At 43.1% G+C, this 18,108-nt stretch overlaps 1 protein-coding gene across 1 annotated transcript; it reads left to right on the plus strand.

Moving 5' to 3' along the window:
- The first annotated feature begins 3,925 nt into the window (after positions 1-3,925).
- Positions 3,926-17,556, plus strand: LOC124040081 (glutamate receptor ionotropic, NMDA 2C-like). Its single transcript, XM_046356872.1, has 5 exons — positions 3,926-4,017; positions 4,880-5,112; positions 5,254-5,390; positions 5,623-5,721; positions 17,073-17,556. The coding sequence occupies exons 2-5, from the start codon at positions 4,896-4,898 to the stop codon at positions 17,124-17,126; spliced, it is 507 nt and encodes a 168-aa protein (XP_046212828.1). The 5' UTR covers positions 3,926-4,017; positions 4,880-4,895; the 3' UTR covers positions 17,127-17,556.
- Positions 17,557-18,108: the final 552 nt, after the last annotated feature.

Consider the following 18,108-nt stretch of genomic DNA (forward strand, 5'->3'; position numbering starts at 1 on the left):
CCAAGCGGAAGGCTAGGGTCCAACAGAGATACACGACGAAGACCTTCAACACTTAAATACATGCATTACTTCTTACCCATAAGAGCAGCAGTTCGGGGAAAGGTATTAGGGTTATTGCCGGTGTAGTTCCCAAATGTATCCAAGTGTTGCTTCTCTTTTTCTCTCTCTTTCTTTAAATCTCCATCTTGTGTAACAAGTGTCATATTGTGTTAGTCCGCTAGGGACTTGTTGTTATCGTATTAAGTTTCTAATCAATAACCTATACCATATGTGTGTGTGTGTGTGTGTATCCTATGTTATCACTTAGTTTGTTAGTAAATAAATAATCAAATCAATTTGTGTGGTATGGAATGATCAGTAAGTCTCAGGTTTGTGCAGATTTATGAAGTCTACGATGTTCAGAATGAGACTAACATGAGGAATTGATTATTTAGTGACTGTTATGATATCTATACATTCTTGAGTTAATTTGGGAGATGGTAACTCATTAAACAAACTTTTACTGTGGTGCCCCAAATTCCTGATGTGTTGTTACATGATTAATTTAATTGTATCAATTAAACATAGTTGGTTGATAAAATAAATAACAGTCATCAGGTTAACGATAGTCACGTCACGACAGCATTGTTGGGAAGGGCCCATAAGTAAGCATTTTGCTGTTAGTCTACACCTGTTGTTTACGAAGCATGTGACAAATACACATTTATTTTGTTTTAACCTTGGTTGTCTGGGAACCAGAAGACTGTGTAAGGCCTCTAAGCTAAAGCCTGGGCATTAACTTCAGGAGCTAATGAATGTCCAGGTCTAAGGATTCATGCTACCGTAGGTCATCAAACCAAGTCGGTTACACTGTATGTCTCTAGACATGCTCATATCCTGTCCTATACCTTATCCCACTCTCCCACACACATTCTGTTGTTAACCTGCTTAGTCCATCACCGCCCAGCCCAGAGTGGAGAGATTATCGTGCTATCAACACACTATAACAGAAAACTGTGAAAATAGACAAATGACTTATTTGAAATTTGTGACAGGCACACAAAAATGCATTCTTGACCAGTACACGATTTCCTTCATAAAGACTTCCAACTTGTTGCGGCTAATGTTAGCTAGGTTAACTAGCTGGCTAACGATAGCTAGGCTGGGGGTTAAGGTAGTGGTTAGGTAACATGCTAGCTAAGTAACTAAAGGGTTAGGGTTAGCTAAATAGCCAGTTAAAAAGTAATAAGAAGTTCCTAACTATTTAAAATACTAAAGTTGGCCATTGTCATTCGAACACACAACATTTGGGTTTTTAGACCTTCGCATTATACGCCCACCCATCCTCACTGACCATTCTCCCTCCTATCGCTTCTGTTTCGGGTAAGACCCAAATTTAACCAGGGTAGGGGCAAAGGAACAGGACGGCAGGCAGGCTCAGGGTCAGGGGCAGGCAGAGTGGTCAGGCTGGCGGGCTCAGAGTCAGGACAGGCAAGGGTCAAAACCAGGAGGGTGAGAAAAAGGGAGACTAGGGAAAAGCAGGAGCTGAGAATAAAACGCTGGTTGACTTGACAAATAAGACAAACTGGCAACAGACAAACAGAGAACACAGGTATAAGTACCCAGGGGATAAATGGGGGACACCTGGAGGGGGTGGATATAAGCACAAGGGCAGGTGAAACAGATCAGGGTGTGACAGTTTTAAGTAACCTACTACCTTCATCTATGATTGAAGTGCACTGTATACAAAATTGTGTGGTGAACATAAGTAATTTGTGTCTGTTTCACAATATTTCTTTTTACAGTGGGTTGAGTGTATCTGCAACCAGCATCTCTAATCTCCAGTCATCTCATCTAACTAACCCACACACTCTCTTTTTTCCATTTTCCCTCCCCCTTGTCTGCATTTCTCTCTAATCTTTCTGTTTCTCTATCTTTAAATGGTTCTTTCGCCTTCTTGCTATTTTTCTGTCATACTCTCTCTCTCTCTCTCTCTCTCTCTCTCTCTCTCTCTCTCTCTCTCTCTCTCTCTCTCTCTCTCTCTCTCTCTCTCTCTCTCTCTCTCTCTCTCTCTCTCTCTCTCTCTCTCTCTCTCCCCTCTCTATGTATTTGGCCTTGGGTTGTGACTAGTTTCAATCATATAACTGTAAAAATACAATGTATTTTTCAAATGAAAAAGAATGAGACCTTGTCTTCGATTACTGTCCGCCACCTTGCTCGCCTCTCACACACTCATGCTCACGCCGGAACAAACATAAGCGGAACGCACACGCAGGCATGCATGTGCACACTTTTGACACATTGTGCACGTTGAGAGCACTTCTTCTTGTCTGTGGGATTTTAAAGTGGGCATTACAAACTAACCAGGCGAAGCCTTTGGTGTTTGATAACCTCTGCACAATCCCGTTCCTGCTTTACACACTCACACGCAAGCACCCACCCACACGCATGCACACACACGCACACGCTACGCCCTCCCTCCCTCCCACACCATACACTCACCTCTGTCAGATGTGCTGTTGGGGTGTGGTGTGTTTTTGCATTGCCGCTGGAAGATGCTAAATTGGTCCGTTAATACTAGTACTAGTAACTAGTAACTTTACTAGGATTAGTAAAGGCCCAGTGCACTACTAAAAAAAACAACAAAAAAATGTTCTTGTAGAGGCCTGCAGAGGCCTGCAGCACACTCAGCACCCCTACGTCTCGCGGCTATGTGTCTATGTAGTGACCGCTGGCTAATTAATCTGTGTGATCTCTGGTCATCAGAGAGGCCTTCACAATCATCTCACATCCCTCACACTTCCCTATCTCTTTGTTCCAATACAGACCAAATGGCCCAATGTCTCGATGCTGGGATATTGTCGTTTTGGTGTGCAAATGAAGAACGAGACTAAAAAACAAAAGATATTAAGCTCTTAGAATAGAACTGTCATCAGACGTATCCTTTCAACTCTCTTTCAAGCCTCTTTTCTAAGGTGATTTTTGTCTGTTTCCTTCCGTATGACTTCGAATGCTCCTGCCGTTGAAGATGGGTACTATATTTTATTCATGTACCTGCAGTTGTTCAGCACTAGTTGTTGTTGAAAGCAGTTGCCCAAAAGATAAATACATCTAATCTAATTGAAATGTTTCTAGATGATATCTTGTAGATATCAGGCTAGAGACTAAAATGTTCATGTCTGATGGAGGTCAGGTGCTGGTGTCAGTGTCAGTGGGCGTGTGTGAGATTGCAATGAACAGGGATGGAGAGAGAGAAAAATATATAATACTTAAACAAATGCACTGAAGTATTATGGGTTTCAGGGTCAATCCACAAAATGAGTTAATTTCTGGTAGTTTAATTTAACTCTCTGTCATGATGAGCACATGTTCAATTTATAGGTCCAATGCGGTCGAAATGTCAGGCGCTCTTTTCAAACAGCTCTTGCACTAAATAGGAATTATCACAATTTTCACAGTATTACTCCAACTTGTGGAAATATATATAAAATGACAACAAAAAAACTAACATTTTTGACTGTACTGGGCCCGTGCAATGAACACGATGGGAGACAGAGAGCTGGTTTCAAGCGCAGGGCGTAAGCAGGTGTTTATTTGTAAAGGACCACAGGCAGAAGGTCATACACAGGGTTTAAAAAGGCAACAGTACAGGCAGTGAAAAGGCTAGTAATGTCATCTGGGAGATCAGGCAATAGGTTGATAACAGGAATAACAGGATAACAGGCAGGACTAGGCAAAAGGCGCCGTTAGTGAGGCAGACAACAACTATCAGACACGAGAGGATTAAATTACAGGAAACCCAAACACTCTGAAGAGAAGTGTGTCACAAAACAAACAATAGCGCACAGTGATGGGTGCAAGGAACTGAACTAAATAGTGTGTGCTAATGACATACAGGTGTGTGAACAGGTGATCAGAATTCAGGTGATTGGGATCTGGAGAGTGAGTTGCGTTCAGGGCATCGATGTGTTTGAGCGTGTGAGCTGGAAAGTGGGCTGGAAAGTGAGCTGCGTTCAGGGGATCTACATGCTTGAGAGTGTGAGTTGGAAGCAGACATTAAACTTAATATGTTACCCCATCTAAATAAAGATGATAGTAAGTGCCAAATAAAGTAACAGGGTTAATTTAGGTTTAATTTCATCTTAACTCAGCCATAACTCCCATTATGGCAGGGGGAATGGAAGCTTGTGTGCAACAAGGAGGGGAAATTGAATGCAAGTTTCACCCAAAATGTAAATTGGTAAAACATTTTAAGCCTGTCTATCTATGGGTAACAGGGTTGACATGTTATGCCCGACGTGCTCAGTTTTCCACCACAAAACACCATGGGGAAAAAGGAATAGTTTCACAATATTAAAATAAGGAGTTTGTGTCACAGGGTTGACCATAAAATGAGGGATTTGTATTTTATTTTTAGCAATCACTAATCACATTAAATAAATGATAATCTTCAGAAAATACTTTGTCAAAGCAACAAAATAAATAGGGCTTTACAATTATGGGGGAAAATGTGGGCTTAAGTGGGTTAAAATCTTCCCGAGAAGTCACAGAGAGTGCACAAAGGGACATTAGCAAATGTTTATTCATATAAAAATGTTGGATTTATTGAATTGTCCATGTGGTCTATATTAAAGGACACTTCATTTAATATAACAGACTTTTAAAATCCAATACTGGTGCACAATTTCTACTTAAAATATCAAAGGGACGCAAAAGAGACTAGTTTCGTGGAGCGACACATCAATTGTCACAGACAAAAGCTGCTTGCATGTCTGACTACTGCTCTCCATCTTTCCCTCTCCTACCCCCTCTCTTTGAACCTTCTGTCCCACCCTCACCTCTTCCCCCTCTCTATATCTCCCCCCCCCCTTCTATTTTTACTCCTCTTACTCCTCACCAGGCAGTAAGGTGCTGACATGGCTGCTCCTCCAGGACAGCCACCTTCTTCTCCGCGATATCCTCCTCTTTTCCTCCTCCTCCTCCTCCTCTTCCTCTCCTCCCTTCCTCCCCTCCTCTCCCGCCCTCTCATCCCTCATCCCTCTATTAACGTGGCGGTGGTGTTCTGTGGCTCTGCTTACCAGAATGAAGTCAGGGGTCATTTGAGCAGAGAGGACTTCGCTGATCTTCCCCTAGGTATGCTAGGCTTTGCCACTGTATGTTCTTGACATGAATACTTATGTGCAAAAAAGCACTAAAGCACTAAAGCACATTCTATGTTCACTTTGGAGTGCAACATTCTTTCTTCTGCTTTTGTCTTCTTCTTCTTCTTCTTAGAGGTGAACCCGGTCACTGTTCTGGTTAACGACACCAACCCTCGCGCCCTGCTGACACGTCTCTGTGAAACCATGGCGACAGAGAAACTGCATGGGGTCGTGTTCGAGGACGATGTGGGATCAGGAGCTGGACATCAGGTCAGTCAATCGATGGATCAATAAATCAATCAATCAATCAATCAATCAATCAATCAATCAATCAATCAATCAATCGTGTTAAACAAGGCGGAAGGTTAACTCAGATACTGACCTCTGTCCTTTGGGGATAGTGAAAAAACGGGATAGATATGAGATGCCAGATTCCTTGGTAAAAATCATCTATATGTTGTGTGTATCTATTTGACTATCTCCTTTGACTGAATAAAAGCAGGTGGCAGAAGTGGCTCAGATCCTAGACTTCCTGTCGACTCAGACAGCTCTGCCCATCGTTGGCATCAGTGGAGGATCTACCGTTGTCATACCTCACAAGGTAAGACAACACATAATACTGTATATATACTCAAGCTACCACACAAATTACAAACAACCCTAGCATAACACATCATGTAGTACTAAAACCCCTCTAGACACCACATAATGTGAGACAAATCACCTATACTGTATATCCCTCAAACTCAACCCTGGACCTTGAAGTCAGTTCCACTGTTTTTTTTCCCAGTCATTCCTGCTAATCAGGGACTGATTTAGACCTGGGACACCAGGTGGATGCAATTCATTGTCTCGTAGAACAGAAAACATCAGTAGGATATGATTCGATACTCTGCTGTACAGGGTACCAATTCAAACACCTACAGACAGCAATGCAACACCACAACACCTCTACAGATATAATGTTTAACACCAGTCTGTAAATAAATGTGTGTGTTCTGTCTAAACATGCAACACAGGGCATGGATGAGAAATAGAAATATGTCTTCTACCTCATCTCCATCAACCTTAATCAGATAATAGCTGGGAAAGAGCTGTTCTGCTAGGAAACAAGCAGGAAATAATTCTGAGAATCTGAGATGAGAAATACTGAGAGGGATATATACCTCAATCAGTCATCCTTATACAGACAAATTATACCATAATGATGTGCACAGTGTTTCACAGAAATACATTGACAGACACATTGAGCTCGATGCTTAGAGTGTAGAGAGATGATCAATCATCAGATCACTTCTAGTTCTGTTGTAGCCTGATCACCACAGTGCCCACCGAACCTCACCCTCTCTTCTTTATCTTCACTTTGTCCCTCCTCTTGTCCCTAGCTCATCCCTCACCCCACTTCAAACTCATCTTCCCACTTTCGCCTACTATTCCTCCCTCTCATCTCTCTCATCCCTCCTTCCTTCCCCTTTTCCTCTCCCCCCTCCCCTCACCCAAGAGATGTGAGGCACCAACACCTGTCATCAACACCCTGTATTTATAGTACTGACAGTAGCACTCACACACATACAATACAGATGCACACACACACACACACACACACACACACACACACACACACACACACACACACACACACACACACACACACACACACACACACACACACACACACACACACACACACACACACACACACACACACACACACACACACACACACACACACACACACACACACACACACACACACACATACTCCCTATCAAATCACATTTTATTGGTCACATGCACATGGTTAGCAGATGTTATTGCGAGGGTAGCAAAATGCTTGCGCTTCTAGTTCCAACAGTGCAGTAATATCTAACAGTAATCTAACAATTCCACAACAACTACCTAATAGCTGTACACACAAATCTAAGTAAAGGGATGGAATAAGAATATATACCTCTCTCACTCACGTGCACATGCCTAGTGTAACGGATGTGAAATAGCTAGCTAGTTAGCGGTGGTGTGCGCTAAATAGCGTCTCAATCGGTGACATCACTTTCTCTGAGACCTTGAAGTAGTGGTTCCCCTTGCTCTGCAAGGGCCATGGCTTTTGTGGAGCGATGGGTAATGATGTTTCGTGGGTGACTGTTGTTGATGTGTGCAGAGGGTTCCTGGTTCGAGCCCGGATAGGGGCGAGGGGACGGACTAAAGTTATACTGTTACATTGATGCGGTTGACCCGGATCACTGGTTGCTGCGGGAAAAGGAGGAGGTCAAAAGGGGGGTGAGTGTAACGGATGTGAAATGGCTAGCTAGTTAGCGGTGGTGCGCGCTAAATAGCGTTTCAATCGGTGACATCACTTGCTCTGAGACCTTGAAGTAGTGGTTCCCCTTGCTCTGCAAGGGCTGCGGCTATTGTGGAGCGATGGGTAATGATGCTTCGTGGGTGGCTGTTGTTGATGTGTGCAGACGCGCCCGGGTATGGGCGAGGGGACGGTTTAAAGTTATACTGTTACACTAGGAAGATGTTCGGATTTAACAGGGAATTAGTAAAGAGTGGTCGAATGCGTAGACAAGTCAATGAATAGAGCATCGCAGTATTTCTTCCTATCCAAACAATTTACCACATCGATTAATACCAGTGATGCTCCCGAGATGGTGCTCTGCCCTGGGTCTGAAGCCTGACTGATGCACATTTAGAATAGATTTTAAAGTAAAGAAATATCTTAGCTGAGCATTAATCAGGAATTCCAAATGTGTTTCGAGGCAAGAACGTTTAGAAATAGAGTGATAATTATTAAGGTCACAAGGGTCACCACATTGCCGAAGACCAAAACGAAGAAACACATCTCAAAATGTCCTAATGTATGCAGGAACAGTTCCGAACGGTTTCAGATGGGAAGCATGCGGACGTCTTAAGTCATCCCTGCGATCGGGTCTGGTGACTCGTATATCTGTATTTTAACAACGAAGTAAGGTACGGTGGAAGTTTGCGCAAGAGTGCTTTATAAATAAAAAGAGATCAGTGTGTCGATTTACAAGACTTCAGAGAGGGCCAGCCTACTTTCTGATATAAGACGCAATGATGTGTACTGAACCTGTCGCCCGTAATAAAGCTAAGTGCATTGTGGTAAACTGCGTCTAATGGTTTCAGTGCAGAGGCAGCTGCATTCATATCAATGGTTTTGATCTATTTCTAAAGAAGAGGCCCATCTTTATTCTCAACTTCTTTAACTAACTCATCCATATGCTTTTTCAAAGATAACTTTTCATCAATTCAGATGCCCAGATATTTATCAGAAATCTTAACATCCATGGTTTTGTCTGCATTAAGTATACATTTCAGCTCATGCAAATGCTTTCTGCAAAGCAACAAAGGCAGATTGCAGCTCTGAAAAAGCCTGGTCAACCATGCATACACAACAGTGTTATCTGCATACAGGTGTACGTTACAATTCTTTGCAGATAGACCAATATTTATATAGTAAAAAGTAAAAAGTACAGGACATAAAATCGACCCATTTAGGTTGTTTTATTTAACCCTATTTTACCAGGTAAGTTGACTGAGAACACATTCTCATTTTACAGCAACGACCTGGGGAATAGTTACAGGGACCAGGAGGGGGGATGAAGGATGGTATGAGGGCGCATCTGTGGTGGAAGGTGGCCGAGCTACAGCAGTGTTTGTCAGACCATGAGACGTCCCAAAAATCAGTCTTCTCACGAAAACATCTGAAGTGTCCAAACAATTTGGCCTACAAACTAATGAGACTCTCACAAACACGATGGTGTTCTCAGTTTTGCTCTACGACCCCCACAAGTGTCACAGGACTCGTCGGAAGGTAACTCATACATATGAATGGAAGTATGGAGGTAGTTTTGTGTGAATAAATATAAGGGATGTAAAAAACAAAATATTTCCTAATTCCTTATGATTTATTTGATGACTGTCTTTTTGTCATTTATAAATGTGTTATTCAATACGTTTCTATGGCTTGTAGTAGTAAAGGCCAAATTCAATATTTTATGAAATATTTTTTTATATACATTTTTTTAGACCTAAAGGGATCTTAAAATTTCTAAATAAAATAGATACATGATCCATGGTATGACCAACTCTAAAATGATTCCATATGTTAGCTTAGTAAAACCTTACCCTGATTAAATGCATCACTTATCTCTCTTATCAGTGACGGACAGAACTTGCTTAGGCAGAGAGTGAGTGGATCCCTGTTACAAACAAATGCATATTTTGGCATAGGGCTACATTTCTGATCAAAAACACAAACTTTTGGGGACCGTGACACTTAGAGAACATGTTGCCACAAGTGTTGATATCGCATACAGTACCAGTCAAAAGTTTGGACTCACCTACTCATTCAAGGGTTTTTCATTATTTTTTTACTATTTTCTTCATTGTAGAATAATAGTGAAGACATCAAAACTATGAAATAACACATATAGAATCATGCAGTAACCAAAACAAGTGTTAAACAAATCAAAATATATTTGAGATTCTATAAAGTAGCCACCCTTTGCCTTCATGACAGCTTTTCACACTCCTGGAATTCTCTCAACCAGCTTCATTAGGTAGTCACCTGGAATGCATTTCAATTAACAGGTGTGCCTTGTTAAAAGTACATTTGTGGAATTTCTTTCCATCTCATTGCGCTTGAAACAATCAGTTGTGTTGTGACAAGGTAGGGGTGGTATACAGAAGATAGCCCTGTTTGGTAAAAGACCAAGTCCATATCATGGCAAGAACAGCTCAAATAAACAAAGAGAAATGACAGTCCATCATTACTTTAAGACATGAAGGTCAGTCAATCCGGAAAATGTAAAGAACTTTGAAAGAATCATCAAGTGCAGTCACAAAAACCATCAAGCACTATCATGAAACTGGCTCTCATGAGGACCACCACAGGAAAGGAGGACCCAGAGTTACTTCTGCTGCAGAGGATATCGTCATTGGAGTTACCAGCCTCAGAAATTGCAGCCCAAATAAATGCTTCACAGAGTTCAAGTAACAGATGGACATTAGACCTGTGGAAATCTGTCTGATTAGTCCAAATTTTAGATTTTTGGTTGCAATTTTTGATTCAGTGTCTTTGACGCAGAGTAGGTAAATGGATGATCTCTGCATGTGTGGTTCCCACCGTGCAGCATGGAGGAGGAGGTGTGACGGTGCTTTGCTGGTCAAACTTAACCAGCATGGCTACCACAGTATTTTGCAGCGATATGCCATCCATCTGGATTCTGCTTAGTGGGACTATAATTTTTTCACAGCAGGACAATGATCCAAAACACACCTCCAGGCTGTGTAAGTGTTATTTGACCAAGAATGAGAGTGGTGGAGTGCTTTATCAGATGACCTGGCCTCCACAATCATCCGACCTCAACCGAATTGAGATGGTTTTAGGATGAGTTGGACCGCGGAGTAAAGGAAAAGCAGACAACAAGTGCTCAGCATATGTGGAAACTCCTTCAAGACTGTTGGAAAATTATTCCAGGTGAAGCTGGTTGAGAGACTGCCAAGAGTGTGCAAAGCTGTCATCAAGGCAAAGGGTGGCTACTTTGAAGAATCTCAAATATAAAATATATTTTGATTTGGTTAACACTTTTTTTGTTACTACATGATTCCATATGTGTTATTTCATAGTTTTGATGTCTCTACTATTATTCTACAATGTAGAAAATAGTAAAAATAAATAAATAACCTTTGAATGAGTAGGTGTTCTATACCTTTTGACCGGTAGTGTAGTAGCTACCCCTCCCCCTTTTCAGTATATAACACCTGAACATTTCGAGCCAGGTCTCCGTGAGAACCAGAATATCAGGGCTCGTGTCTATACTCAGACATCAAGAAGGTCCATCTTTGACATCAAGCTTTGCATGTTTATGTGTAACAGCCCCAAGCCCTCTATATAATTTGAAAACAGAGGGGGTATCAATACTTACGTTATTTTAAATAATAGTACTGGACGAGTTGACCACAGTGGGCTTCCCATTTGGGCTAACAGTAGCAGAGCTAACAGTGGAATTTAAATGTATGTGCACAGGAATATTACTAACAACAATGCTGGGAATAGAGATAACTGTAGTAGCACAATGACAATGCTGTGAAATAGTGGGAATGTGAATAAATACCTGAACAGGGGTTGGGCTGTTGTTGATTCAATGTTTTAGATAGAAATGCATCAAACACAAAGACGTGATGGCGTTATTGAGAGAGAGCGATTGATTGAGTGGAAATAAATCAGTCATAATCTGGTGTCTATATGAAGCTGTAGCCTACTGACAGAAGTCAGTACTTCAGTTCAATCGAGTACAGGCTTAACTGAACGAATAACAAAGACAGAATGCAATATTACATTTTATTAAATAGTTTGGGGAATGACCTCGGAAGGTAAGATCCTCGGAGACAGATGACGTGATGGCAGGTAGCAAGCACTATGCTGAGCTGATGGCATCGCGTGAGTGTGTGTGTCTGTCTGTGCGCTTGTGTGCTCACGTGGTGCGTGTGGGTGACACAGTCAGCCAGTGGTCTCTCAGAGCTCTGCCACTCTATTAAACACTTAATTAGACCCTTTAGGAGGTAGACTCCCTTCTGCCCCTGTCACTCTCTCATCTATTACACTCTCCATGTTCTACCCCCCCCCCTTCTTTCTCCATCTCTCCTCCACTCTGTTTTTTTCTCTCTCTCAGTTTCTCCCTCTCCTCTCCACCACTCTCTCTCATCCACTCTCGCGCTCCATTCCTATCTCTTTTCCTCTATCCCTCTCTTTCTTTCTCTATTCCCCCCACCTCTCTCCATCTCACACTTGCGGATAGCTGATAGCCTGCGAGTGAGTATTTGGCTCTATCTGTAATTAGAGTATAGATAACCCTTGTCTCTTCTTTAAAAGGGTCTAATTGACAGCTTGTTAAAGACTCAGAGATGAGTCACTCGCTGACACACAAGCAGCCATGGCTCTTCAAGCGAAGGTAAGGCTTTGAGACATCTAAAATGTCTTCGAAAAAATGGTGCTATCTAGAACCTAAAAGGGTTCTCCGGCTGTCCCCATTGGATAACCCTTTGAAGAACCTTTTTGGTTCCAGGTAGAACGCTATTGGGTTCCATAGAACCGGCAAAGAAACTCATTAGTAGGGTTTCTTCCAATAGACTAAGATTAAGATCACTTTATTGGTCAATTGCACCCAACCTAGGGTCCAACCAAAATGTTACTTTAGCTTTTATCCCAATCCCACCGAAAGACACACATACTGTTCATACACATAGCCACATATATAGGTTTTGGAGAGGAGTGGAGGGCTGCCACACTGGGTGCCCCAGAACAGTTTTTGTGGGAGGTTAAGTGCCTTGCTCAAGGGCACAACGGCAGGCAATGACATCTAGGATATGATACAAGCAACCCTCCGGTTGCCAACTAATTTCCAGACAGATTTTTCCCCGCTGGCTACTCTCTCTAACCTGCAGGTGGGAAGGGAAGTGTGTGTGTTTCTGCGTGTGTGATCCTATTCATAGATAAAAGGGTTCTTGATTATCAATGGCCCTGATGATGAAGATAATGATGAGGAGGAGGCATATCTTTGATGTCTTTGGTGTATTTTTTAAAGGACCCTGCTATTCAGTCTGACACCTATTCCTGGTTCCTTTATTTTGTCCTTCATCCCCTGTCCCTGATATATCCATCACTAAACAAGGAACGATGAAAGGAAGATGAAAGATGAATAAAAGGAAAGGAGCTGCATGTCTTTTGTCAGGTTATGCATGTACCAATCAAGTGATCAAGAGGGTATGATATAGAGGGGGGAGGAAGACAAAGTGTGTGTGATCGTATATATTCTGGCTATTGGTGTGTGTGTGTGTGTGTGGGCTTGCTTGCATGTGTTATCGTATGCTTTCTTTTGGTGAGTGTGTGTGTGTGATTGTATTTGATTGCTATTGGTGTGCGTGTTTTATGTTCACGGTCGGATATGCTATTTGTGTGTGTGTTTGCGTGTGTTTGTATCCGCGTGCATACGTGCGTGCCTTTGTTTTCCAGGCTATGAGTCATTTGTTGGTTGTGTTCAGTAGACAGTGGTGTATCCAGATGTTGTGTTGAGGGACTGGTACACACGCTAACATCAGTATCGCCTAACGAGGGAGACAGCTAGTGTCCCCTGAGGAATACTCACACAACTGCGTGATAAACACTCATAAACACGTACCGTATCCCAGCCAGGGCTCCATATGGAAAATAGCTCTGGTCTATCCAGAAACACATGGTCATCATAATCAGTGGTCATATAGTGGAACAGTAAAATAAACAGTTGTGGCCAATAGTTTTGAGAATGACACAAATATTCATTTTCACAGTCTGCTGCCTCAGTTTGTATGATGGCAATTTGCATATACTCCAGAATGTTATGAAGAGTGATCATATGAATTCCAATTAATAGCAAAGTCCCTATTTGCCATGCAAATGAACTGAATCCCCAAAAAACATTTCCACTGCATTCAGCCCTGCCACAAAAGGACCAGCTGACATCATGTCAGTGATTCTAATTAACATAGGTGTGAGTGTTGACGAGGACAAGGCTGGTGTCAGCAATTAGGTGAAGGGATAAGAGGAGTCAGGTGCAGAACAAAGGTATGAGTCATCATCTGAATTTACTCAAAATGTAAGCAATGTTCCAACAAGGAAATATACAAATATCCAGAGCACAAAGAACGAACCCACATGACAATGACAATCACTCACAAAACAGAAAGGGAAGCCAGAGAGTTAAATAAGGAACATTGATTATGGAATGGAAACCAGGTGTGTATAATGAAGACCAGACCCGGTCCCCCAGTGTATACCGCAGGAGCCTCGATCTGGCTCTGATGCCACGGTGCCAGGACCGGCTGATAACCTAGCACACACCGAAAATGTGATAGGTTAGTGGAAGAGTGGCGGAGGGAGTTTTGGGCCATCTCTGCCCAGGGGATGAAAACCGCCCACTCCCCCTGCTGGGCCTGCAATAGGACCGCAGAAACCTACCCACATCCTGGTTGACTCTCTCTACCTGCCCGTTACTCTCTGGGTGAAAACCTGAGGTGAGGCTGACCGAGACCCCCAGGCGTTCCATAAACACCCTCCAGACTTTAGATGTGAATTGGGGACCCCAATCAGAAAATGTATCCTCAAGCACCCCGTAGTGCTGGAATACATGGGTGAACAGGGCCTCTGCAGTCTGTAGAGCCGTAGGGAGACCGGGCAAAGGAAGGAGATGGCAGGACTTAGAAAACAGATCCACAACGACCAGGATCGTGGTGTTGCCCGGTGACGGGGGAAGATCCATCACGAAATCCACCGATAGGTGTGACCACGGTCGTTGTGGAACGGGAAGGGGTTGTAATATCCCTCTGGGCAGGTGTCTAGGTGCCTTGCACTGTGTGTACACCGAGCAGGAGGAAACATAAACCACCATGTCCTTAGCTAACGTGGGCCACCAGTACTTCCCAGCAAGCGCACTGTCCGACCGATGCCAGGATGACCAGAGGAGGGTGACGACAGGTGGATGATCCAAAACCGCCCGGAAGCGGCGGGTGAAATCCTCGTAATTGTCCAACGTCTGGCCTTTCCTTCCCCAGATGGCATTGGCCAATTCCAGGGCTTTACCAGTCAGACAAGAGATGAGGGCGCACACTCTCTCGCGTCCCGAAGGGGCCGGCTGAACAGCTGCCAGGTAGAGCTCCAGCTGGAGTAGGAACCCCTGGCACCCGGCAGTGGAGGTTGTTGTGGGAGCTGAAGTGGTGATGATGGATTAACCGGAAAACCCCCTCTCTCTCATCTGTCCATGGTTTGCAGTATGCGATCCATGGCTGTATCGAGACTCTGTAACATTTGTCGCGTGCTGCTGAACGCACTCTTCCACTGGGAGAGGAGGGCTGGCTGACTGCACCTGCTGACTCCATTCTATGTTGAGTGATTCTGTCAGCGATTAGGTGAATGGATAAGCAGAGTCAGGTGCAGGACACAGGTATGAGTAATCACTGAATATTCAAAATGTAAGCAATGTTCCAACAAGGAAAAATACAAATATCCAGAGCACAAAGAACGAACCCACATGACAATGACAATCACTCACAAAACAGAAAGGGAAGCCAGAGGGCTAAATAAAGAACATTGACTATGGAATGGAAACCAGGTGTGTTTAATGAAGACAAAACAAAATGAAAGTGAAACATGGATTGATGGTGACTCGATAGCCGGTGACGTCGACCGCCGAACGCACCCGAACAAGGAGAGGGACCAACTTCGGCGGGAGTCGTGACAGCTGGAGATCACTCTGTCATGCTGATTGAGTTTGAATAACAGACTGAAAGCTTCAAAAGGAAGGTGATGCTTGGAATCATTGTTTTTCCTCTGTCAACCATGGTTACCTGCAAGGAAACACGTGCCGTCATCATTGTTTTGCTCAAAAAGGGCTTCACAGGCAAGGATATTGCTGCCAGTAAGATTGCACCTAAATCAACCATTTATCGGATCATCAAGAACTTCAAGGAGAGCGGTTCAATTGTGTGTGAAGAAGGCGTCAGGGTGCCCAAGAAAGTCCACCAAGTGCTAGGACCGTCTCCTAAAGTTAATTCAGCTGTGGGATCGGGGCACCACCAGTACAGAGCTTGCTCAGGAATGGCAGCAGGCAGGTGTGAGTGCATCTGCACGCACAGTGAGGCAAAGGCTTTTGGAGGATGGCCTGGTGTCAAGAAGGGCAGAAAAGAAGACACTTCTCTCCAGGAAAAACTTCAGGGACAGACTGATATTCTGCAAAAGGTACAAGGATTGGACTACTGAGGACTGGGGTAAAATCATTTTCTCTTATAAATCCCCTTTCCGATTGTTTGGGGCATCTGGAAAAAAGCTTGTCCAGAGAAGACAAGTTGAGCGCTACCATCAGTCCTGTGTCATGCCAACAGTAAAGCATCCTGAGACCATTCATGTGCGGGATTGCTTCTCAGCCAAGGGAGTGAATAAAGAATGGTACCGACACATCCTCCGAGAGCAACCATCCAGGAACAGTTTGGTGATGAACAATGCCTATTCCAGCATGATGGAGCACCTTGCCAGAAGTTAAAAGTGATAACTAAGTGGCTCGGGAACAAAACATCGATATTTTGGGTCCATGGCCAGGACACTCCCCAGACCTTCATCCCATTGAAAATCAAATCAAATCAAATCAATTTTTATTTATATAGCCCTTCGTACATCAGCTGATATCTCAAAGTGCTGTACAGAAACCCAGCCTAAAACCCCAAACAGCAAGCAATGCAGGTGTGAGAACTTGTGGTCAATCCTCAAGAAAAAGGTGGACAAACAAAAACCCACAATTTCTCAACTCCAAGCATTGATTATGCAAGAATGGGCTGCCAACAGTCAGGATGTGGCCCTGAAGTTAATTGACAGCATGCCAGGGCGATTTGAAAAATAAGGGTCAACACTGCAAATATTGACTCTTTACATCAACTTCATGTAAATGTCAATAAAAGCTTTTGACACTTATGAAATGCTTATAATTCTACTTCAGTATTCCATAGTAAAATCTGACAAAAATATCTAGACACTGAAGCAGCAAACTTTGTGGAAATTAATATTTGTGTCATTCTCAAAACATTTGGCCACGACTGTACATTTTTGAGTCATTGTTAGTTTTACACTTAAGACATGACTGCTGTTGTGCTGAAGAAATTGTGAATTTTATATGTAATAAATTATATGCATTAGTAAATAATGGATTAATTCTCAAATATTTCTTTAACTGATATTTCGTTAGTTATGTTTCAATATTCCCCCCCCCCATCTTCTGCCAATATCAGTTATTTTTAAGTCTTGGTTCCAATAGTTAATCTTTTTTCGAAGACACTGTCAGTTGGATAGGCTGTCTGCAAGTTTTTATATATCTTATGATATGAAAATCCTTTTCTGACTCCTAGGGTTCCTTCAAGACTGCTCTGATGTCCAAAAGATTTCAAGTCAACATTTCTTGATATGAAACTTTTAAGTTGCATGTATTTATTTACACTGGCCATTCTAAAATGTATTTTTGGTTTCTATGCCTTTAGTTTTCCATGTGGACCAATTTATGGGTGAATTCTGACAAGCCATACAAGAATTGTAACATGGGGTTGTGTTTTTAGGGAGTAATATTGGTTCTTGTAGAATACGTTTCATTTTCTTCCATATTGTTGTAGTGTTCTTAACGATGACGTGGTCAATGTTCTTAGCTTTATCCTTTGAAAATAGACAAGTGAAAAGTTCTGGGGATGAGCATGCTCATCTTAAATATGCACCCATGGTTCCTCTTTAGTGCATTTAACAATATGTCACAAGTAAAAGCCTTGGGTGGCGAGTTGATACAATTCCAAGTCCGGAAGGTTAAAACCACCAGCACCTCTTCTCCGGGCCATAACTCTCCCAGACAAGCAGGTACTGGAAAACCCTGCCCTGTGGTCGAACACTCAGGAGGCGTTTCACCGTGTATGCCGGATGGCCATCGATGACACGGGGAGGAGGGTTGAGCCTGGAGACAGCAGACAAAGGGCTGTGAGACACGGGCTTAATCCTAGACACATGGAAAGCAGGGTGAATGCGGAGGGTACGGGGTAACAAAAGATGGACAGCAGTGGAACTAAGGACTCGAGAGTTGGGAAAAGGACCAATGAAACAGGGGGACCGTTTGCGGGACACCACCCAAAGGAGCAGGTCCCGAGTGGAAAGCCATACCCTCTGCCCAATGCGGTAACGGGGAGCTGGGGTCCCCTTTTGTCACATTATAACCTACCCGCTTACATCCACACTTACATCCATCAACTTACTCATCCATTCTCATCCAACATATACCCTATGGATCCACCCACCCGTCCTCTCCCACACTCCTATTCACACACACACACACACACACACACACACACACACACACACACACACACACACACACACACACACACACACACACACACACACACACAC

This window comes from Oncorhynchus gorbuscha, linkage group LG07 (assembly GCF_021184085.1).
Source record: "Oncorhynchus gorbuscha isolate QuinsamMale2020 ecotype Even-year linkage group LG07, OgorEven_v1.0, whole genome shotgun sequence".
NCBI classification, from domain to species: Eukaryota; Metazoa; Chordata; class Actinopteri; order Salmoniformes; family Salmonidae; genus Oncorhynchus; species Oncorhynchus gorbuscha.

What these genes read in the sequence shown, in the direction of transcription:
- LOC124040081 (XM_046356872.1), top strand. Translation starts at nt 4,896, where the DNA reads ATGGCTGCTCCTCCAGGACAGCCACCTTCTTCTCCGCGATATCCTCCT. An exon ending in GATCAGGAGCTGGACATCAG is followed by an intron (nt 5,391 to 5,622) that starts GTCAGTCAATCG and finishes GAATAAAAGCAG; the next exon opens with GTGGCAGAAGTGGCTCAGAT. An exon ending in CCGTTGTCATACCTCACAAG is followed by an intron (nt 5,722 to 17,072) that starts GTAAGACAACAC and finishes TCTGACTCCTAG; the next exon opens with GGTTCCTTCAAGACTGCTCT.